Source organism: Mytilus edulis, chromosome 13 (assembly GCF_963676685.1).
Source record: "Mytilus edulis chromosome 13, xbMytEdul2.2, whole genome shotgun sequence".
NCBI lineage: Eukaryota > Metazoa > Mollusca > Bivalvia > Mytilida > Mytilidae > Mytilus > Mytilus edulis.
This window is the reverse complement of record NC_092356.1, coordinates 68,716,190-68,733,315: the sequence shown is the minus strand read 5'-3', so window position 1 is coordinate 68,733,315 and position 17,126 is coordinate 68,716,190. Positions and strand designations below refer to the sequence as shown.

Below are 17,126 nucleotides of genomic sequence, written 5' to 3'. Positions count from 1 at the left end.
CTTTGGGGTATCTAGTTTAAAAAATGTGTGGCGTGACCTGGTCAACCAACCAAGATGGCCGCCACGGCTACAAATAGAACAAAGGGGTAAAATGCAGTTTTTGGCTTATAACTCAAAAACCAAAGCATTTTGAGGAAATCTGACAAAATAAAAATGTTTATCAGGTCAAGATCTATCTGCCCTAAAATTTTCAGATGAATCGGTCAATCGGTTGTTGGGTTGCTGCCCCTGGATTGGTAATTTTGAGGAAATTTTGCTGTTTTTGGTTATTATCTTGAATATTATTATAGATAGAGATAAACTGTAAACAGCAATAATGTTCAGCAAAGTAAGATCTACAAATAAGTCAACATGACCAAAATGGTCAGTTGACCCGTTTAGGAGTTATTGCCCTTTATAGTCAATTTTTAACCATTTTTCGTAAATTAAAGTAATCTTTTACAAAAATCTTCTCCTCTGAAACTACTTGGCCAAATTAATCCAAACTTGGCCACAATCATCTTTGGGGTATCTAGTTTAAAAAATGTGTGGCGTGACCTGGTCAACCAACCAAGATGGCCGCCACCGCTAAAAATAGAACATAGGGGTAAAATGCAGTTTTTGGCTTATAACTCAAAAACCAAAGCATTTTGAGGAAATCTGACAGGGGATAAAAATGTTTATCAGGTCAAGAACTATCTGCCCTGAAATTTTCAGATGAATCCGTCAATCGGTTGTTGGGTTGCTGCCCCTGAATTGGTAATTTTGAAGAAATTTTGCTGTTTTTGGTTATTATCTTGAATATTATTATAGTTAGAGATAAACTGTAAACAGCAATAATGTTCAGCAAAGTAAGATCTACAAATAAGTCAACATGACCTAAATGGTCAATTGACCCCTTAAGGAGTTATTGCCCTTTATAGTCAATTTTTAACAATTTTCATTAATTTGGTAAATTTATGTAAATTTTTACCAAATATAGTTCTCTGTTACTAATGGGCAAAGTTCATGATAGATATAATTGTAAGAAGCAAAATCGTTCAGTAAAGTAAGAACTTCAAACACATCGCCATCACCAAAATAAAATTTTGTCATGAATCCATTTGTGTCCTTTGTTTAATATGCACATAGACCAAGGTGAGCGACACAGGCTCTTTAGAGCCTCTAGTTTATGGTATTATGAACATAATAAGATGAAAAGTGAAAAATCACGAATTATCCCTTTAACGAAGGGTTTATAAAAAAGTATTTTGCTACAAGATGTCTTATAAAAAGATGATGATATGAAAACGATTGCCCATAACTATTGCTACCATGCACTATGTGTAAAGGGCCTTTTTGGAGTCATGTTTATGACACCATATTGACATCACAACTTACATCTTCTGAAGTTGAGGCAAAATACCTTAAATCTTTTCAATTGGGCAAATTAAAAAAAAAAATGTGTTTCCTATTTCCCTACCTAATCTATATTTAAATCTTTTTTCAATAAGCACTGTTAAAGTCACAATTTCTCTCCCATATAGACTTAATGAAAAAGAAAATTGTAAAATAAAAATATCCTTGCCTACCTACCCTATTTTTTTTTCCAAAGATATAAAAGGAAACACACATTATTTTATTTGGCCTTATCAATAGAACTAATATAATTTGGAAGTAGTTAAATTAATTTTATATTCTGCAATATAAGAAGCCAAAAAGTGGTTCTTAGGCCAAATAAAAAAGTATCTGTGGTTCCAGTTACATCTGAAAAAAAGTTAGGGTAGGTAGGTAGGGATTTATTTTTATTTTATGTTTTTTTTTACATTGAGTCTATGGGAGCAACATTCTGACTTTAGCAGTGCTTAATGAAAAATGACAATAAAATCTTTAGGGTAGGCTATTTTTAAGCCGAAAAAGTAGTGATGGTAGGGTTACTGGAACCACACATATATTTTTATTTGGCCTTATCTAATCTTCTCCTTCTCCAGTAACTGTTTACTTGTGCCTGTAAAATATTGCTTCAAGGTCAAATTTTTATTTCCAGTGAGTTTCAAGGTCAACCACCACATTTTCCAACCTTAGATGATTTTGTTATCTTCTTGGAAAGGCTAAACAAGAAAGGAGCCAGGATGAACCCTTTATTCACACAGAGAGACTTACAAGACATGCATGATGACTTTGTCAGTAATTTTATTGACCAATCAAATGATCCATTAGGGACTTTTATCCAACAACATGCTGTAAGGTTGGGACTTAAGCAGCAAGGTATACTATAGCTCTTATAATTTCTTGGGTGAAACATTTATGTTAATATGTGTATTTTATAGGGATGTCAACTCGGTGATGATTTACTTATCCATTTCTCGTTGGATTTACTAAGCAATACTCAAGTACCTCTGTTTTGCGGAATTTTAAATGACACTTAAAGGCAAACATTCAAATGTATTTTAATTTTTATTCAATTTGATTAATATGTAATTCCCTGCAGGCGCTCTCAATATTTTTTTTTTTTAACTCAAGAAATCAACAACATTTTAACAGGAAACCTATTAGTTGTGTGTCATTTTAATTGATACTTGGTACTACAGAGCGATACTCGAGTACTCAAGTACTCGTTGACATCCCTAGTAGTTTATGATTTGTTCAAACTTCGTAGGATTATGCAGAGGAGTAAATAGAAAGACAATTAAATGATAGTATTTTTGAAATAAAATTTGAGATAATAGCTCTCATAAAATGCTTTTAAAAGAAAAGATTGGGGCACTATATTTATTACCCTGCTATAGCATATATAGATATATAGATTCCTTTATAAATTGTGCTTTGAGTTACCTCCCCTTCATACAAAAAGTTAAAAAAAAAATTGAGATTTTATTATGACCATGCATGATCTGAACATTCTAAGAATTTATACACATATAAGTATCATGCATATGATTCACAAATGATTATGTTAGTAGATAGGGAGCACATTTGTAATTTTAAAAGTAGCTAATTCAAAAATATATTTTTTTTAAAATATACAGGGTTGGCAGTTCCTTTAGATAACAGAGTGCAGAACGCAGCAAGAAATAATCCTAAACAGGTTGGAAATTTGAATAGAAATATGAATAATCCAGGACTTGACAGAAATATAAATAATCCAAGACTTGTTAGAGTTGTTAATAATCATATTGACAATCCTGGTCAGAAACCAGCAAACAATAATCGTGGTGCTAGGAAAAAAAAGGTAATAAGTATATATTGCTAAATGTAATACCCCTGTCAAATTATAGGTAGAAACTGAAGAACACAATTCTGATATACACTAACACAATATATTAACGACATTTACATTAATAGTTAACCTTTGTATATACAGTAAATATTTCTATGCATTCTTTATTTAGGAAAGACTTTGTGATGACTGTGAAGACCGAGTTGCTGAAGTATACTGTCCAGAATGTCAGAATGCTACTGGTGGTCAGGGCCTGTCCTTGTGTCAGAATTGTTCTAATACAATTCACAGGGGTGCTACTAGGAGAGGTCATCAGTTAGAAGGTAGAAACTAAATAGAATCAATAAACAAATTCAATATATCAGTGAGAAAAATTTGTTTAGAAGTATGTTTTTAAGTTTACAAAGAAATTGAGGTATGATTGCCAATAAGACAACTCTCCACAAGTTACTAAATGTTACCATATGGTCTCTAATAATCAACATAGCTTGTCACATTAGCTTGCTTGTATTCTTAGCGTCTGCATTTAACATTAAATTCTTGAAATATCTAGTGAAAAATTTGCAAACTTTCTTTTTGCCTGCTACAGTGCTTCCTCTGTGGTTGTTATGTGTGACGTCATAAATCTGAATTAGCAGGGTTCTTTTATATAGACCACCAATATACATATAAATATAGAATCATAGGGTCAATATATATATATATATATATACAACTCGTCTAAACATCAACCCAACAATGTTAGATCTGTAAATTTGCTTTCGCAAATTTTTGGTTCTTCCCTCGCCGGGATTCGAACCCATGTCATTTGCTTCCATTTACAGTGATCGGTATCTAAAAGGTGCTTTTATATATATATATTTATATACGTAAAAATAGAAACAAGGCTACGGATACGTAAAATTACCTTTGAAACATCAGAGGTGTTTACTTGTACGGATTGTCCGTATTTTACATGGATTTTTAATAAAATTACTCAATACGGATTTGTCAGGAAAAAGTACGGATTTTCTACCAACCTGGAAAAAAATCATAATTGCTTCCATTTACAGTGATCGGTATCTAAAAGGTGCTTTTCTGACTGGAAATCACCGCTCTCTTAAAGCGCAAAATGATAGCGATCAAGTTTATTTCATGGTCGACATGGATCAGCCTCAGGATTCCGACGTTTCTTTATAAGTACACAGTGAATACCAGATTTGCATATTGACTTATTCCAAACTTAAGCTCAACTTTTTTTCAAATCATGCAAATTTTAGGTTATAATCTTTGGTGCAAAAAATATCTGAATAAGACTGCAGATACTGTCAGAATGCAGGAAATTGCATCTAATTTTTCAAAAAAATTGTGGGGGGGGCATGCCCCCAAACCCCCCTAGATGGTTAGTGCCGCTTTGCGGCACTCAGCAAGAGTACTACTGACAACATTGCAAAACTACTGACAATTCTACTGAGAGTCATCATGGTGGGTAAACAGGTCTGAAACATGTGATCGTAATATCCAATGTATATAGTAGAATGCTACACCTTAAATGTACCTTATGTAATAAAGCCATATATATTTTTTTCAGACATTGATGTTGCACCCAAGGTGACCAAACCATATGTACCTCATGTAAGTATCTTGTATGCAGTAAATGAATTTATATTATTGATTTTTATTGAAATTAGACCTAAATAAGATATTATATACACAGTATAATAAAATCATGTTCGGTTTTACAAAAATATAGTTATGGCACCCTCTTCCACACTTTTTTGTCCACTCTGGATCTCAGAATTGAAAGGACCCAAGTTGTTGGAACTCTACCATAATGTGAACCACCATGTGAAGATTTGCTTTTTTGAGTTGGAACTTTCAAGATGGACAAAAATCACAATAATTATGTAAAGAGGCGCTTTTTGATTTAGAATTTTCAAAATGGTTGCCGTTACCATGGAAACTTTAAAAATGTGAAAAATTTCAAAATGCTCAAAATTGAATGAAACTTTATAAAAATCACAATAAGCATGTAAAGAGGCGCTCTTTGATTTGGAATTTTCAAAATGGCTGCCGTTATCCTGGCAATTGGGGAAAGGTGCCATCCGTTATATATTGCTAGCAATTACAAATCTAGTTTAACTTCTTATTCCTTAAATTATTAAAAGAGAACATCTTTATCAAACCTCATAATTTTGTAGTACAAGAATTGTATATTGGAGTGTCAGTGTAAACATTAGATGAGTGGTATATTTGCTATAAAAGTAGATTTTGAAAAGTAGATGTTTAGATTCATTGTAATGCATTATAGTTTGTCTGTACTCTATTTATATTTTTTCTGTACTCAGTTAATTTATTTTCTCTCTATATATTAACTATTATTATGCACCAGTATTCCTGTTATTGTTTGACTGATTTATTTGCAGGCATTCAAAGCTCCATTTTCCATCCTGTTAGCATTGTACAGGTAAGTGGATAAAATTAAAATAAAGTGTGGATACCATGGATAACATAGAATAAAGCATGGATACATGACATTAAATAGAATAGAGCGAGTTTTCAAGTCAATTTGACAAATCTAAATTGAGACTAGGAGACACTTGGGCAATTTGACAAAATGGTTTCATCTGATACATCTTGGATCAAATTGATGATATGAGTTATGAAACTATATATAATATATCATGATCATATTTAGCTTTTGCTTCAAGCACAAAAGAGGGTATATGTCATCGACATTAAGCAACAGTTTTGATTGGATATGGTCTAGTCATCACCTAAATATATTTATATTTTTCTATTGAGATATTTTGTAAGGGGTGTTCTGTTGACTTACACAATGGTTGTCTGATATCACTTTTAAAAGTAAATAGTCAGATAATTATATTTGAGGACAAACAAAAAATCCTTTAAACTATTGATGTCTGAAAAACAGGAAACAAACATTTTGATAATGATTTTAAATTATTCCTCTATTTTAGTGGTATGACTGAGACTCCACGTGTGTTGAGTATGACGGAGGATGAGATTAAGAACAGAGGCCAACCATTAACTGATACAGATCTTAGTGATAAACAAAATGGTAGGAAGAACATTTTATCTTATTATTTTTTAAGTTCAAATTGTTTCTTTTTGAATGCACCACATGTGTATCATTGTATTGAATTTCCTTTACTCTTCATTTGTTGAAATTCAGTTTTGACATAAGTTCACCAAGATGTTTTAAAATTTGAACATTGCACACCATGATAAAAAATAGGTTTGAAAAGACCTATAAACAATTCAAGATTCTCTATTCAAGATTCTCTAATTAGGGGAATCTTTATTGCAACCAGGTTAACTGCATATCGATAAAAGAGAGTCATGTTTTGTTTTATTTTTCAACTTTTTTAAAGAACCATTTGACTACAGTGCGTGGCCATATATTTAAAAATAGATGTTTGTGACATATTTATTTCTCATTTTTTGTAGAAGTCGCATCCAAAGTTTCTATAATCTAATAATATTACTGTATTGTATATCTTTTAAGAATCTTTAGCTATAGAGAAATACATCCATAATGATAATTTATAAAACTGCAAATGGTGTAGTATCTTCTGAAAATCTACAAGATATATGTTGCTTCTTATGCAGATTGTGTGCCTGTTGCAATTTGAGTATTACAACTTTAGACTTATTGTTTTGATTTTCTAGGAAGATATGTAGGAGGATTTGAATGTATAGAGAACAGTCTGATAGCAAAACATTTTGTTCAGAGAGAAGATTCAGCTAATCCAACGTAAGTTGTTAGAAAAAAATAGGTTAATGGACTTCTAAGATATTTTTTCCTTGTATCTAATTCAAAAGCCCCTCTTTGAACAGGACTTTTAAAAAAATTTCAAAATCTGCTATTGGATCAACTAGACAATTTTAGACCAACTTGAAGTTGAAAAACTATGACTTAAGCAGTCAATAGCAGGAACACTCATCGTCCACTTAGGCTGATATTGCTTGGAATCATTGTCCAACCAACTAAGGAAGAGAGGAATATTTTTAGTGAATTTTCTTCCTCATTTTTGTTGAATCTGCGATTAACATCAAAAGTAGGCGAGACACTGGGTTCCACGGATCCCTTACAATTTTTTTAAAAAAAGGAATCACAGTAGAAATGAGATTGCAATGAATTTATCTAACTGCATAATCATTATCCTTATAAGACGTCTAAATTGATATTAGGAAATCGTTTCTATTAAGTTGAAAATATACTCCTGGTTGTTGAAATGCTGACTGACTGATTTTCCTGTGCATACATGTGAACCTCCCGACGGGAGTACAAAACTCCCGTTTTCAGGGGTCCCCTCCCGTCCTCCCGTCGAAGAGAAAAAAATCCCGTGTAGAAAAAATTTCATGAATGATAATTTTCAGTCGCCATTTTTACTATTTTGTTTACAAAATTTATCATTGAGATCGTAAAAACCCGAGATTTTTTAAGTCGTAAAAACAGGAGGTTTATCGAACGTATCCGGTGTAACTGACATTACCTGATTACGCAACATGTGGAGATTTTATTTCTCGCTAAAGGCTAATTAACAAGTGATAATAGTTTGATTGAACAATCATAAGGTGTTTGTATATCAATTACTCGATGTGGCTTCTGTTTATGGCACACGCCAAGGATGATTAAAGGCAAATACCGATAAATACCGGCATTGATGGAAAATGGAATGTTGTTGTCCAAAAATTTATCGGAAGTTTTTTGATGCCAAGAAAAACACTTATTGTATATGAAAATCTCGAGATGAAAATACTGGAAAAAGGAATGGTTTCAGCTCAATGTGAGCTATTTGCTACACAAGCTGACTGAAAAATTATATAAGCAAATTCATTATTTTGTACACCATTATGTGTTCAAAATGCCAAAACGACAGTTATCTCCGTCTTCAAAGACACCAGTTTCAAAACAACAGAAATATTTGACAAAGATCAACAATGTTTGTTAATTTATTATTTATTTATTATGTAATAAATGTATAGCATAAATCTCTCTTATATCTCAAGCCAATGCCAATGAAAAACAAAGAAAAAAAGATTCTCATCAGCAATCAACAATGTAAAACAAAAGAAAAAAATATTCTCATCGTAAAATAAAAGAAAAAAAGATTCTTCTCAATTATTCCTTAATATATGCAGACTTTAACTAATGCCATTCACAAGGAAGATTGAAGAAAAAAAACATCATACGGTTAGTTTTACGACGAAAAATATGTCGATAAAAAACCTCCTGATCTGAGGTCCAATCTCCTGACCAAAATTTCCAAATCTCCTGATCTGAATTTTACAGTCCATCACATGTATGCCTGTGGAAAACAATTATGAGGTTTATTTATAATTAACGGATAAGTGACCCATCTAATGGCGATAAGCAGATTAGTTGTAATCACAACTTGTAACACCTATTGTAAATCATAATTACCTGGGGTCATAAACTTGTCAAAAACATGAACACAGGTAGATTTTTCTTCCGAAAATATTTTAACACTTTCAAAATGTAAGTGACAAAAAAGATTTGAAATACTTTTGTCACTTAGAAAACCATTTCTTAAATTATGAAAAATTATGAAATTACTGACCATAACACATGATTTAGTTTACATTTGCCCTGAAAAATGATTTGTACATTTAACATTTTTGTCTTGCAGTAAGCAAACTTTTTCACAAATGATCTGTCAACATGCCTTGATTCTAAGAATGCACCAATTTTATAACTATTTGCATCATAGTTAATTTTAGGGTTGGGAGGTAAGGAAGTTTAAAGTGTCAAGATTAAATTTGCTGATTAAAAGCAGTGCATGCAATTTGACAGAAATTGGGCCACCCTTAAAAAAATGTTTGTTTGGCATTGCCGACCCACACTATCAGCAGGTGGGTAGGTAGGTAGGGATTTTTTTTTTTTTTTTTTACATTTAAAAGCTTTATACATGTAAATCATGAAGTCTCTAGATCAATGGTGTCTAAAGCATTGCAGCATTGTTGTGTGTACATGCTGGTGGTTTCTTTGAAAGGGGTCAACCGTCAATGTCACATTCTACATCATATGGATAGTTTCATGTAAGACAGTCAGTTTTATTGGCAGAGTTAACCAAAGTACCCAGAAAAAAACACAGAACTGAGGCAGGAAACTGACAAATTAACCATATAAAATGTATGACGTAAACATTGAACTTTTATTGTGGGACTGACCATTGAACAGAGGCCTGATGTCACATCTTGAAGTTGTGGTCACAGTTTGGTAAAATTACCATAAGTTAAATGGCTCAACCACTATGGCTCCTTGTACAAATGGACAAAGATTTAAAACTTTGATTGTTTGCTTTGGTTTTATAAACATCACTTTCTACACCGTATAGGTAATTTCATGGCAGTCAGTTTTGTTGGCGTACTAAACCGAAGTACTTGAAGGAAAATGCCAAACTGCGGGAGGAAACTGACTAACCTTATTACATATGACATGAAAATCAAACCTTAATTTTGCAACTGCCCAACTAGAGCTCAAACCAACACCTAGAGGCTAGTAATCATACATGTAAGGTGTGACGAACTACCATACAAACACGCCTACTGCCCCTGATAAGTTTTGAGGATAAAGGATCTGTACCAAATTAGGATAGCACAGTATTAAAAATTTGGAAGGTTGGCACAATTAGCCATGGTGTTTATACTAATATTATCCAAGTGCAAGGTTTTTCAGGACTAGGTTTAAAACGTATGATAAATTCAAAATGGAAATATGCAGCAGGACAGACAATTTTTTGCAGATAAATAAATTATGGTTTGTAATGCTTGTTTGATTAACAGAAATCTGGACATGCATTACATGAATACAGATAAATTAATGAGCCCTTAGAATTGTGGAAAAGGAGGGGATTTTATTCATCACTAGTACACTAGATACATTTATAAATATGTTTCTGTCAGTATCTTTTATGTTTTAAGAATTATCTTATTCATGTTAAGAAGAAAGGCAAGAAAAGGGGAAGTACTTCAATTGACACAAGATGCTAGTCTTTAAAATATGTATGTTTTGTACCAGGCTAGCATCTACTGGTACAAAACTACTATAAACCTTTAAATCTGGGACCATTTTGGTCTTTTAGCTTTGGTGTTTTCAGCCATAATTATCTTGAATGCATCATTGTGGTTCTGACTATAGAAGTTACTTTGTTCTCTGGTTCAAGGGAAACTTTGTCAATGATAAATTTCAAATATTTAATAAATTCAACAAATGTAAGAGCCACGCATATTTGTTCTGTGATGTCCCGGTGAAAAGCTTCTATCTCATGAAGCGACAAAGTCAAGCAGACATCAACTGTTTCTGCTTTACAAAAGATAAAATTTGAGTCTTCTACAAGGTCTCTCAGAACGTTTCTTTCAAAGAATAGTTGAACATATGATTTTTGATAAAATCCATCTCCCTTAACCAATGCATTGCAACATAGGGAGATGCTTTCCCCTGCCGGCCTCTTTGACATTATTTTGGCAGACTTTTTCTATTCCATGTCATTTAAATGTTTGCTCCTAATACAGTGTAAGACAAGCGCTTTTAAGATCGTGATTTGAAATAAGTAAAGCCAGGAACAAACTCGGCGGATACGATCAAATTCCGGCACAATTTCGATTTTTTTTTTAATAAAAAAAAATAAATTTCTGAAACGCAAATAAAATTATTTGGGCGGCAAGTTTTTCAGTGGGTCGGGCGGCAATGCCAAACAAATGAAATTTTATTTTAGGCCTTGCGTATAAATGTATTTGTACTCGAAGTCTTGCTTGAAACTTGAAAAAATTAATAACAGAATTTCCTTCATTGTAAATATATATTGAATAATTTTTTTGTATTATTTAAGATATGCTTTAACAGAATCAGGACACCAGTTGGCTACCAAGTTGTTTAGATATCAACAGTCTGTACAGAGATTTCTGAGGTCACACGACTTTCCTACAGTACCACATGATGTCAGGTATTATTCAGATCTCAGTATCACTAACTTTTAATGACTCATATGCATTTACATAAAATTGAGAATGGAAATCGGGAATATGTCAAAGAGACAACAACCCGACCAAAGAGCAGATAACATGTATACATTTAGTTATGATAATGATTTCATTTGATATTTAAATATGTATGTCTCAAAATTGGTTTTTGATCTATACTCAATGCTTATTACCACAATAGAAAATCACTTTTGAATGTGTGTGACATCATGTTAGAGTTCTAGAGTTATGCCCCTTTACAAATGGAACAGTTTGCTGAATTTTTTGTTTCTTTTCATTAACTAAGTTTACCAATCTGGAGTTATTTCCCTTTAAAAAGTTTTATGCAAGTGAGTGCATCATCTTTGTCACATTCTCTATTTATTTTCATCAGATCTAGGGAAATTTACAACAGCATGTTTCTAAGTCAGTAGAAAAGTGTAGATTGATTAGAAATAACTGTAGTTTTTATCTTGAATTTTTAGTACAGTTTGTGGCACAAGAAAAGTGTGTTTGATAATTGATGAGCAGGAGAGAGACAAAGGCAGGTTTCTACAGCTAGCTGACCAATGGGGAATAGATGCTCAAGTGAGGTCCCTACCTGCTGGGGACTACATATGGATACTGACCCCTCCTTTACAAGGACCAGATGTCAAATATGATCAAAGACAACCTTCATTAGAAAAGGTATTCGGTACTTTTAAATTTCAAGAACAATTATTTTTGATTAACTTTATAGGGTCAAATATTGATGTACTACCAATATTGGAAATGAATTTGATTAATTTTTCACAAATCCTTTGGGAAATAAATTAAAGTAAAATGGATCATACTCATACTGTGTATGTCATGCTGTTATAGAATTGAAAGAATGGAAGATCTTTGATTGAACTTACTAAAAAAAGAGAATCCCTGAATAACAATTTTTCCTCTGAATAGTGTAAGCGATACCAAACGAAAAAAATTATTCATATCACTACGTTTTTTTTAAACATTGACTATTTTTATTTTTATTCAGGTGCTACCATTTATTGTTGAAAGGAAAGGATGGGAAGATTTAGATGATAGTGTTAGGACTAAAAGATTTCATAAACAAGTTCTGAGAATGTTGGTATGAATTAACTTTTATCTTATGAAGTTTTATTATTATACCCACTCTTTAAAGTTATCAATATATTACAATCACCTTGTTTGTCCATCTCTATGTCCATAAAAGTTTTTGTCAGAAACTTTACAGAAGGATTTCATTGGTCAGCAACAAGAAAGTAATCGGTTGTGTGAGCACTTCATTGGTCAGCAACAAGAAAGTAATCGGTTGTGTGAGCACTTCATTGGTCAGCAGCAAGAAAGTAATCAGTTGTGTGAACACTTCGTTGGTCAGCAGCAAGAAAGTAATCAGTTGTGTGAGCACTTCATTGGTCAGCAGCAAGAAAGTAATCAGTTGTGTGAGCACTTAAAAAAGCTACTTTTGTGTTTGTCTATACTTTGAATTTTTCAATATGCTATATATATATATAAAAAAATCATTATATATTTCTCCAATACCACTGAAATGAATATAGTAACCTACCTGTACAAATTTTTCAGGGTTGTGGTTTACCATACTGTTTTTATCTGATGGAGGGAAGTATATCATCGTTGAGATACAGAACAGACCAACAACAACAAAAATTGAAGGTAGGTATTAATAAGCTTATTTTAAATTCTAATGGTGATAATTGCATTTTCAATTATGAGCCTGTTTGCCTTTTCAAGACTTCTTTAGATATTCATGGATATACATCCCACTTATGACAATATAGAGACATATAATTATCTGGGCTGTGCATCTTTCTGCCTGTCAGTCCTGTTCATCTCTTTGTTCATTCCCTATTAGGTTAAAATTATGGAGCAAAGTATTTTTACAAAATTGTGGTCACAACATCTTATAACTTCTTACACAGGTCTGTTATGATGTGAATTCTCAAGCAAACTCTGATTTTGAAACATTAGATTTTGAAAGCAGAGTATGGTATCCTATAGACGTATTTACATATGCAAATTTGTCAACCACTACATAAAATCACAGTTTCCCATAAGCTTTTACATCACATTTAAAAAAAATTGACGTTGCAATTAAAAAGTGATTGTTGCTTGACGTCAGAAGTGTATTTAGAGCAGATCTATGGTCATTAGGAGACACAATTCAGCTAAATACTAAAAGTGTAAATATGTTTATAGACAGATATTCGCAGACTGATTGTGTTTTAACATTTTCTCTGTTTTAGGATGAGCTAGAGAATATTTTTCTGCGCAATGGATTTTACATTAACTACACAGCATCCTGGTTTAAGTCAGCGACGTGGCTTAAATGGTTTACAGTACTGTTATCTGCTGCAGTCAATAAAGGTATGGGATCTTTAGTTTTCAAGTTCAAAGTCAAAGATTCAAAGAAAATATTGTAAGAACGATTTTGAATACTCTGTAAATCTGTAAGCTTGGAAGGATGGATGGTAAATAACTTGACACTGGAGAAAACCACATTCATTTTGTTTATTGACAAATTATTAATGGTTAACATTATTATGAAACCTATTTAAAACTGTAATCGATGAAAATATTAATATTTTTTTGTATTGAAATGATATTTCCCAAGAACTATATATTGAAATTCTGACTAACAGCCCAAAAGACATTTAAAGAGGAAACCCTTTATTAACCCTTAACCTATGTCTTCATTTCTTTGTCCATTGTTTCCCATCATATTACAAATCAGGTTATTATTTCAAAAAAAATAAAGGACACCAAATTTGTTGTGAAGGACCTGCAAAAGATTGCTCTAGATCTCTGTTGAAGTTAGTATACAGAACAAAGGAATGGATAAAACAAATTCATACTTCTCATCATACCTAGTTATTTGTTGCCTTTGAAAATGAAATATCATAGTTGCCATCTTTTATTAGGATTGTTCCGAGATCATTGCCTGATGTATAATGAGTTTGTGAGGAGAGCTAATGTACAACCTAAATCAACAGTAATACCACAGACCGACTTCAGACAGACTACAAATACAGTGTGGCCTGATCAACAATTTATTGACAACATATTCAGGTATTCTAATTTTTATGCCCCACCTACGATAGTAGAGGGGCATTATGTTTTCTGGTCTGTGCCTCCGTTCCTCCGTTTGTCCGTCTGTCTGTTTGCTTCAGGTTAAAGTTTTTGGTCAAGGTAGTTTTTGAAGAAGTTGAAGTCTAATCAACTTGAAACTTAGTACACATGTTCCCTATGATATGATCTTTCTAATTTTAATTCCAAATTAAAGTTTTGACCCTAATTTCATGGTCCACTGAACATAGAAAATGATAGTGCGAGTGGGGCATCCGTGTACTTGGGACACATTCTTGTTAATTTTAGTTTCTTGTGTATAATTCGGAGTTTAGTATGACGTCCATTATCACTGTACTAGTATACATATTTTTTAGGGGCCAGCTGAAGGACACCTACGGGTGCGGGAATTCTGGCTACATTGAAGACCCATTGGTGTCCTTCGGCTGTTGTCTGCTCTGTGGTTGGGTTGTTGTCGCTTTGACACATTCACCATTTCCTTTCTCAATTTTAATATGTACATATTCAAATGATGTAAATTGAGTTAAATGTTTTTCCTTGGTTGCCATTAAAGAGGAATACACAGTTGATTTTCTTATTTGACTAACCAAATTGAAAGCATTGGATACAAAGATATATAATACCGGTAAAATAATTAAGCAAGACTCAAAGAAACCCCCTTTCTTAAGTCTAGCAGTCAGTATAACAAGTCAAAGTTGGTTCACATTTAAAGGAATTTGAGTATTCAGACTGCCAACATTGGGTCAAAAGGGAAATAACTCTACTTTAAATTGTGTCAATAGAAATCTTTATTTACAGACAGATAACTCATAGTTAAAGCCTATTTCAGAAAAAAATGTAATTGGGTTGAAATTGTATCCCTAAATAAGGTATATTTAATTGTAAAAGATATCTGAAAGTTTGATAATTCATACACCAGGTACATGAACATCCAATAAAAATATAATTTGCCTTATTTGCAGTTTAAAAATTATTTATTTTCCTGTGAGGTTTTTTAATTTGTCATTTTTCACATTTCAAGAATTTGCCATACTATTAATATTACTATTTCAGATAAATCATTTCTAATGTTCAGTGCCCATTTTTATGGCCTCACAACGAAGTTGTCGGTGCCGCATAGTTTTACCCTTGTCCGAAATTCTGAAATTCTGTTATTCTGTAATTCCGAAATTCCGTAATTCCGTCATTCTGTCATTCCGCAACAAACCATTATACAGAGTTTTTTTCTAAACGCCTTCAGATATTTGGCTGACTTTTAGTATGTGAGTTAACCATGGTGAGTTACAGATCAAGTTTATGTTTCGTTCCGCTCCACTAGTTTTTGCCGAAATAACGGGCTTTGGACTTTGAGAAATAGTTGAAAATCACAGTTATACAGACTTTTTTTCTTAACGACTTCAGATATTGGGCTGATTTTTGGTATGTGAGTTAACCATGATGAGTTACAGATCAAGTTTAAGTTTCATTCCGCTCCACTAATTTTTGACGAAATTACAGGATTTGGACTTAAATTTTTTTTTGAAAATCACAGTTATACAGACTTTTTTTCTAAACGCCTTCAGATATTGGACTGATTTTTGGTATGTGAGTTAACCATGATAAGTTACAGGTCAAGATTAAGTTTTGTTCTGCTCCGCTAATTTTTGCTGAAATTACGGGCTTTGGACTTTGATAAATTATTGAAAATGACAGTTATACAGATTTTTTTTCTATACGCCTCCAGATTTTGAGCTGATTTTTGATATGTGAGACTACCATCATGTTTGTGTCCACATGTGTTTATATTGAAATTGCAGATTTTTCAACTTTTTTGGACAGGGCCATTCGTGTCGCTTTGACACATCTAGTTGTAAAGTGTGTTCAATTTGACTTTGGTCAATTTTCCTTCCAAATTAATTTGGATATTTGCTTTCAAGCACTTCAATAGACATTGAAACTTAATTAAACATAGAATATCAACCCTTAAATTGTTCTTGTGCCTATATATTTAGCTTATTATTATTTATTGATTATTAAAGAGAAAGCAGAGGTTTACAGGCTACAATAGAAAGTGTGAAAGAAGAACTCCACACACCAACAAATAAACAACTCTTAATACTGCAGGGGTTAGAGGCTTATAACAAGGTAAGTGGACACACCAACATACACACACACCAGCACATAAACAACTTTTAATACTGCAGGGGTAAGAGGCTTATAACAAGGTAAGTGTACACACCAACATACACACACACACCAACAGATAAACAACTGTTAATACTGCAGGGGTTAGAGGCTTATAACAAGGTAAGTGTACACACCAACATACACACACACACCAACAGATAAACAACTGTTAATACTGCAGGGGTTAGAGGCTTATAACAAGGTAAGTGTACACACCAACATACACACACACACACCAACAAATAAACAACTGTTTATACTGCAGGGGTTAGAGGCTTATAACAAGGTGAGTGTACACACCAACATACACACACCAGCAAATAAACAACTCTTAATACTGCAGGGTTTAGAGGCATATAACAAGGTGAGTGTACACACCAAAATACTGTGAATTCTTTATTATTCGTTGGATACCAATTTTTGTTGATTTTGTGGGCACAGATAAAATTAAATGTCCAAAAAAAAAAAAAAATTTCTAGAGGCTTGTATGGGGACTTCTGCAAAACCAAGAAATAAAATATCCACAAACATGGAAGTTTTCCTTACCTAATCCATGAAAATTGGTACCCACGAAATTAAATGAATCGACAGTACTTACACACATTAACATGCAAACATCTTTGTACATTGAAACCATTAGATTCTTATAACAAGGTGGATGAGGGATCTCACCTCAATTCTGTCA

At 32.7% G+C, this 17,126-nt stretch overlaps 1 protein-coding gene across 2 annotated transcripts in view; it reads left to right on the top strand.

The window, feature by feature from the left end:
* LOC139501144 (putative leucine-rich repeat-containing protein DDB_G0290503) overlaps positions 1 to 17,126 on the top strand; it is a 46,851-nt gene that overhangs the window by 7,098 nt on the left and 22,627 nt on the right. For both annotated transcript variants that reach the window (XM_071290128.1, XM_071290130.1), the window contains 14 exons: positions 2,006 to 2,226; positions 2,988 to 3,190; positions 3,351 to 3,501; positions 4,749 to 4,792; positions 5,584 to 5,624; positions 6,139 to 6,239; positions 6,851 to 6,935; positions 11,038 to 11,151; positions 11,653 to 11,854; positions 12,186 to 12,278; positions 12,755 to 12,844; positions 13,435 to 13,555; positions 14,110 to 14,257; positions 16,294 to 16,399. In XM_071290128.1, coding sequence (XP_071146229.1) covers positions 2,006 to 2,226; positions 2,988 to 3,190; positions 3,351 to 3,501; positions 4,749 to 4,792; positions 5,584 to 5,624; positions 6,139 to 6,239; positions 6,851 to 6,935; positions 11,038 to 11,151; positions 11,653 to 11,854; positions 12,186 to 12,278; positions 12,755 to 12,844; positions 13,435 to 13,555; positions 14,110 to 14,257; positions 16,294 to 16,399 — 1,720 coding nt within the window. The remainder of the gene's footprint in view (positions 1 to 2,005; positions 2,227 to 2,987; positions 3,191 to 3,350; positions 3,502 to 4,748; positions 4,793 to 5,583; positions 5,625 to 6,138; positions 6,240 to 6,850; positions 6,936 to 11,037; positions 11,152 to 11,652; positions 11,855 to 12,185; positions 12,279 to 12,754; positions 12,845 to 13,434; positions 13,556 to 14,109; positions 14,258 to 16,293; positions 16,400 to 17,126) is intronic.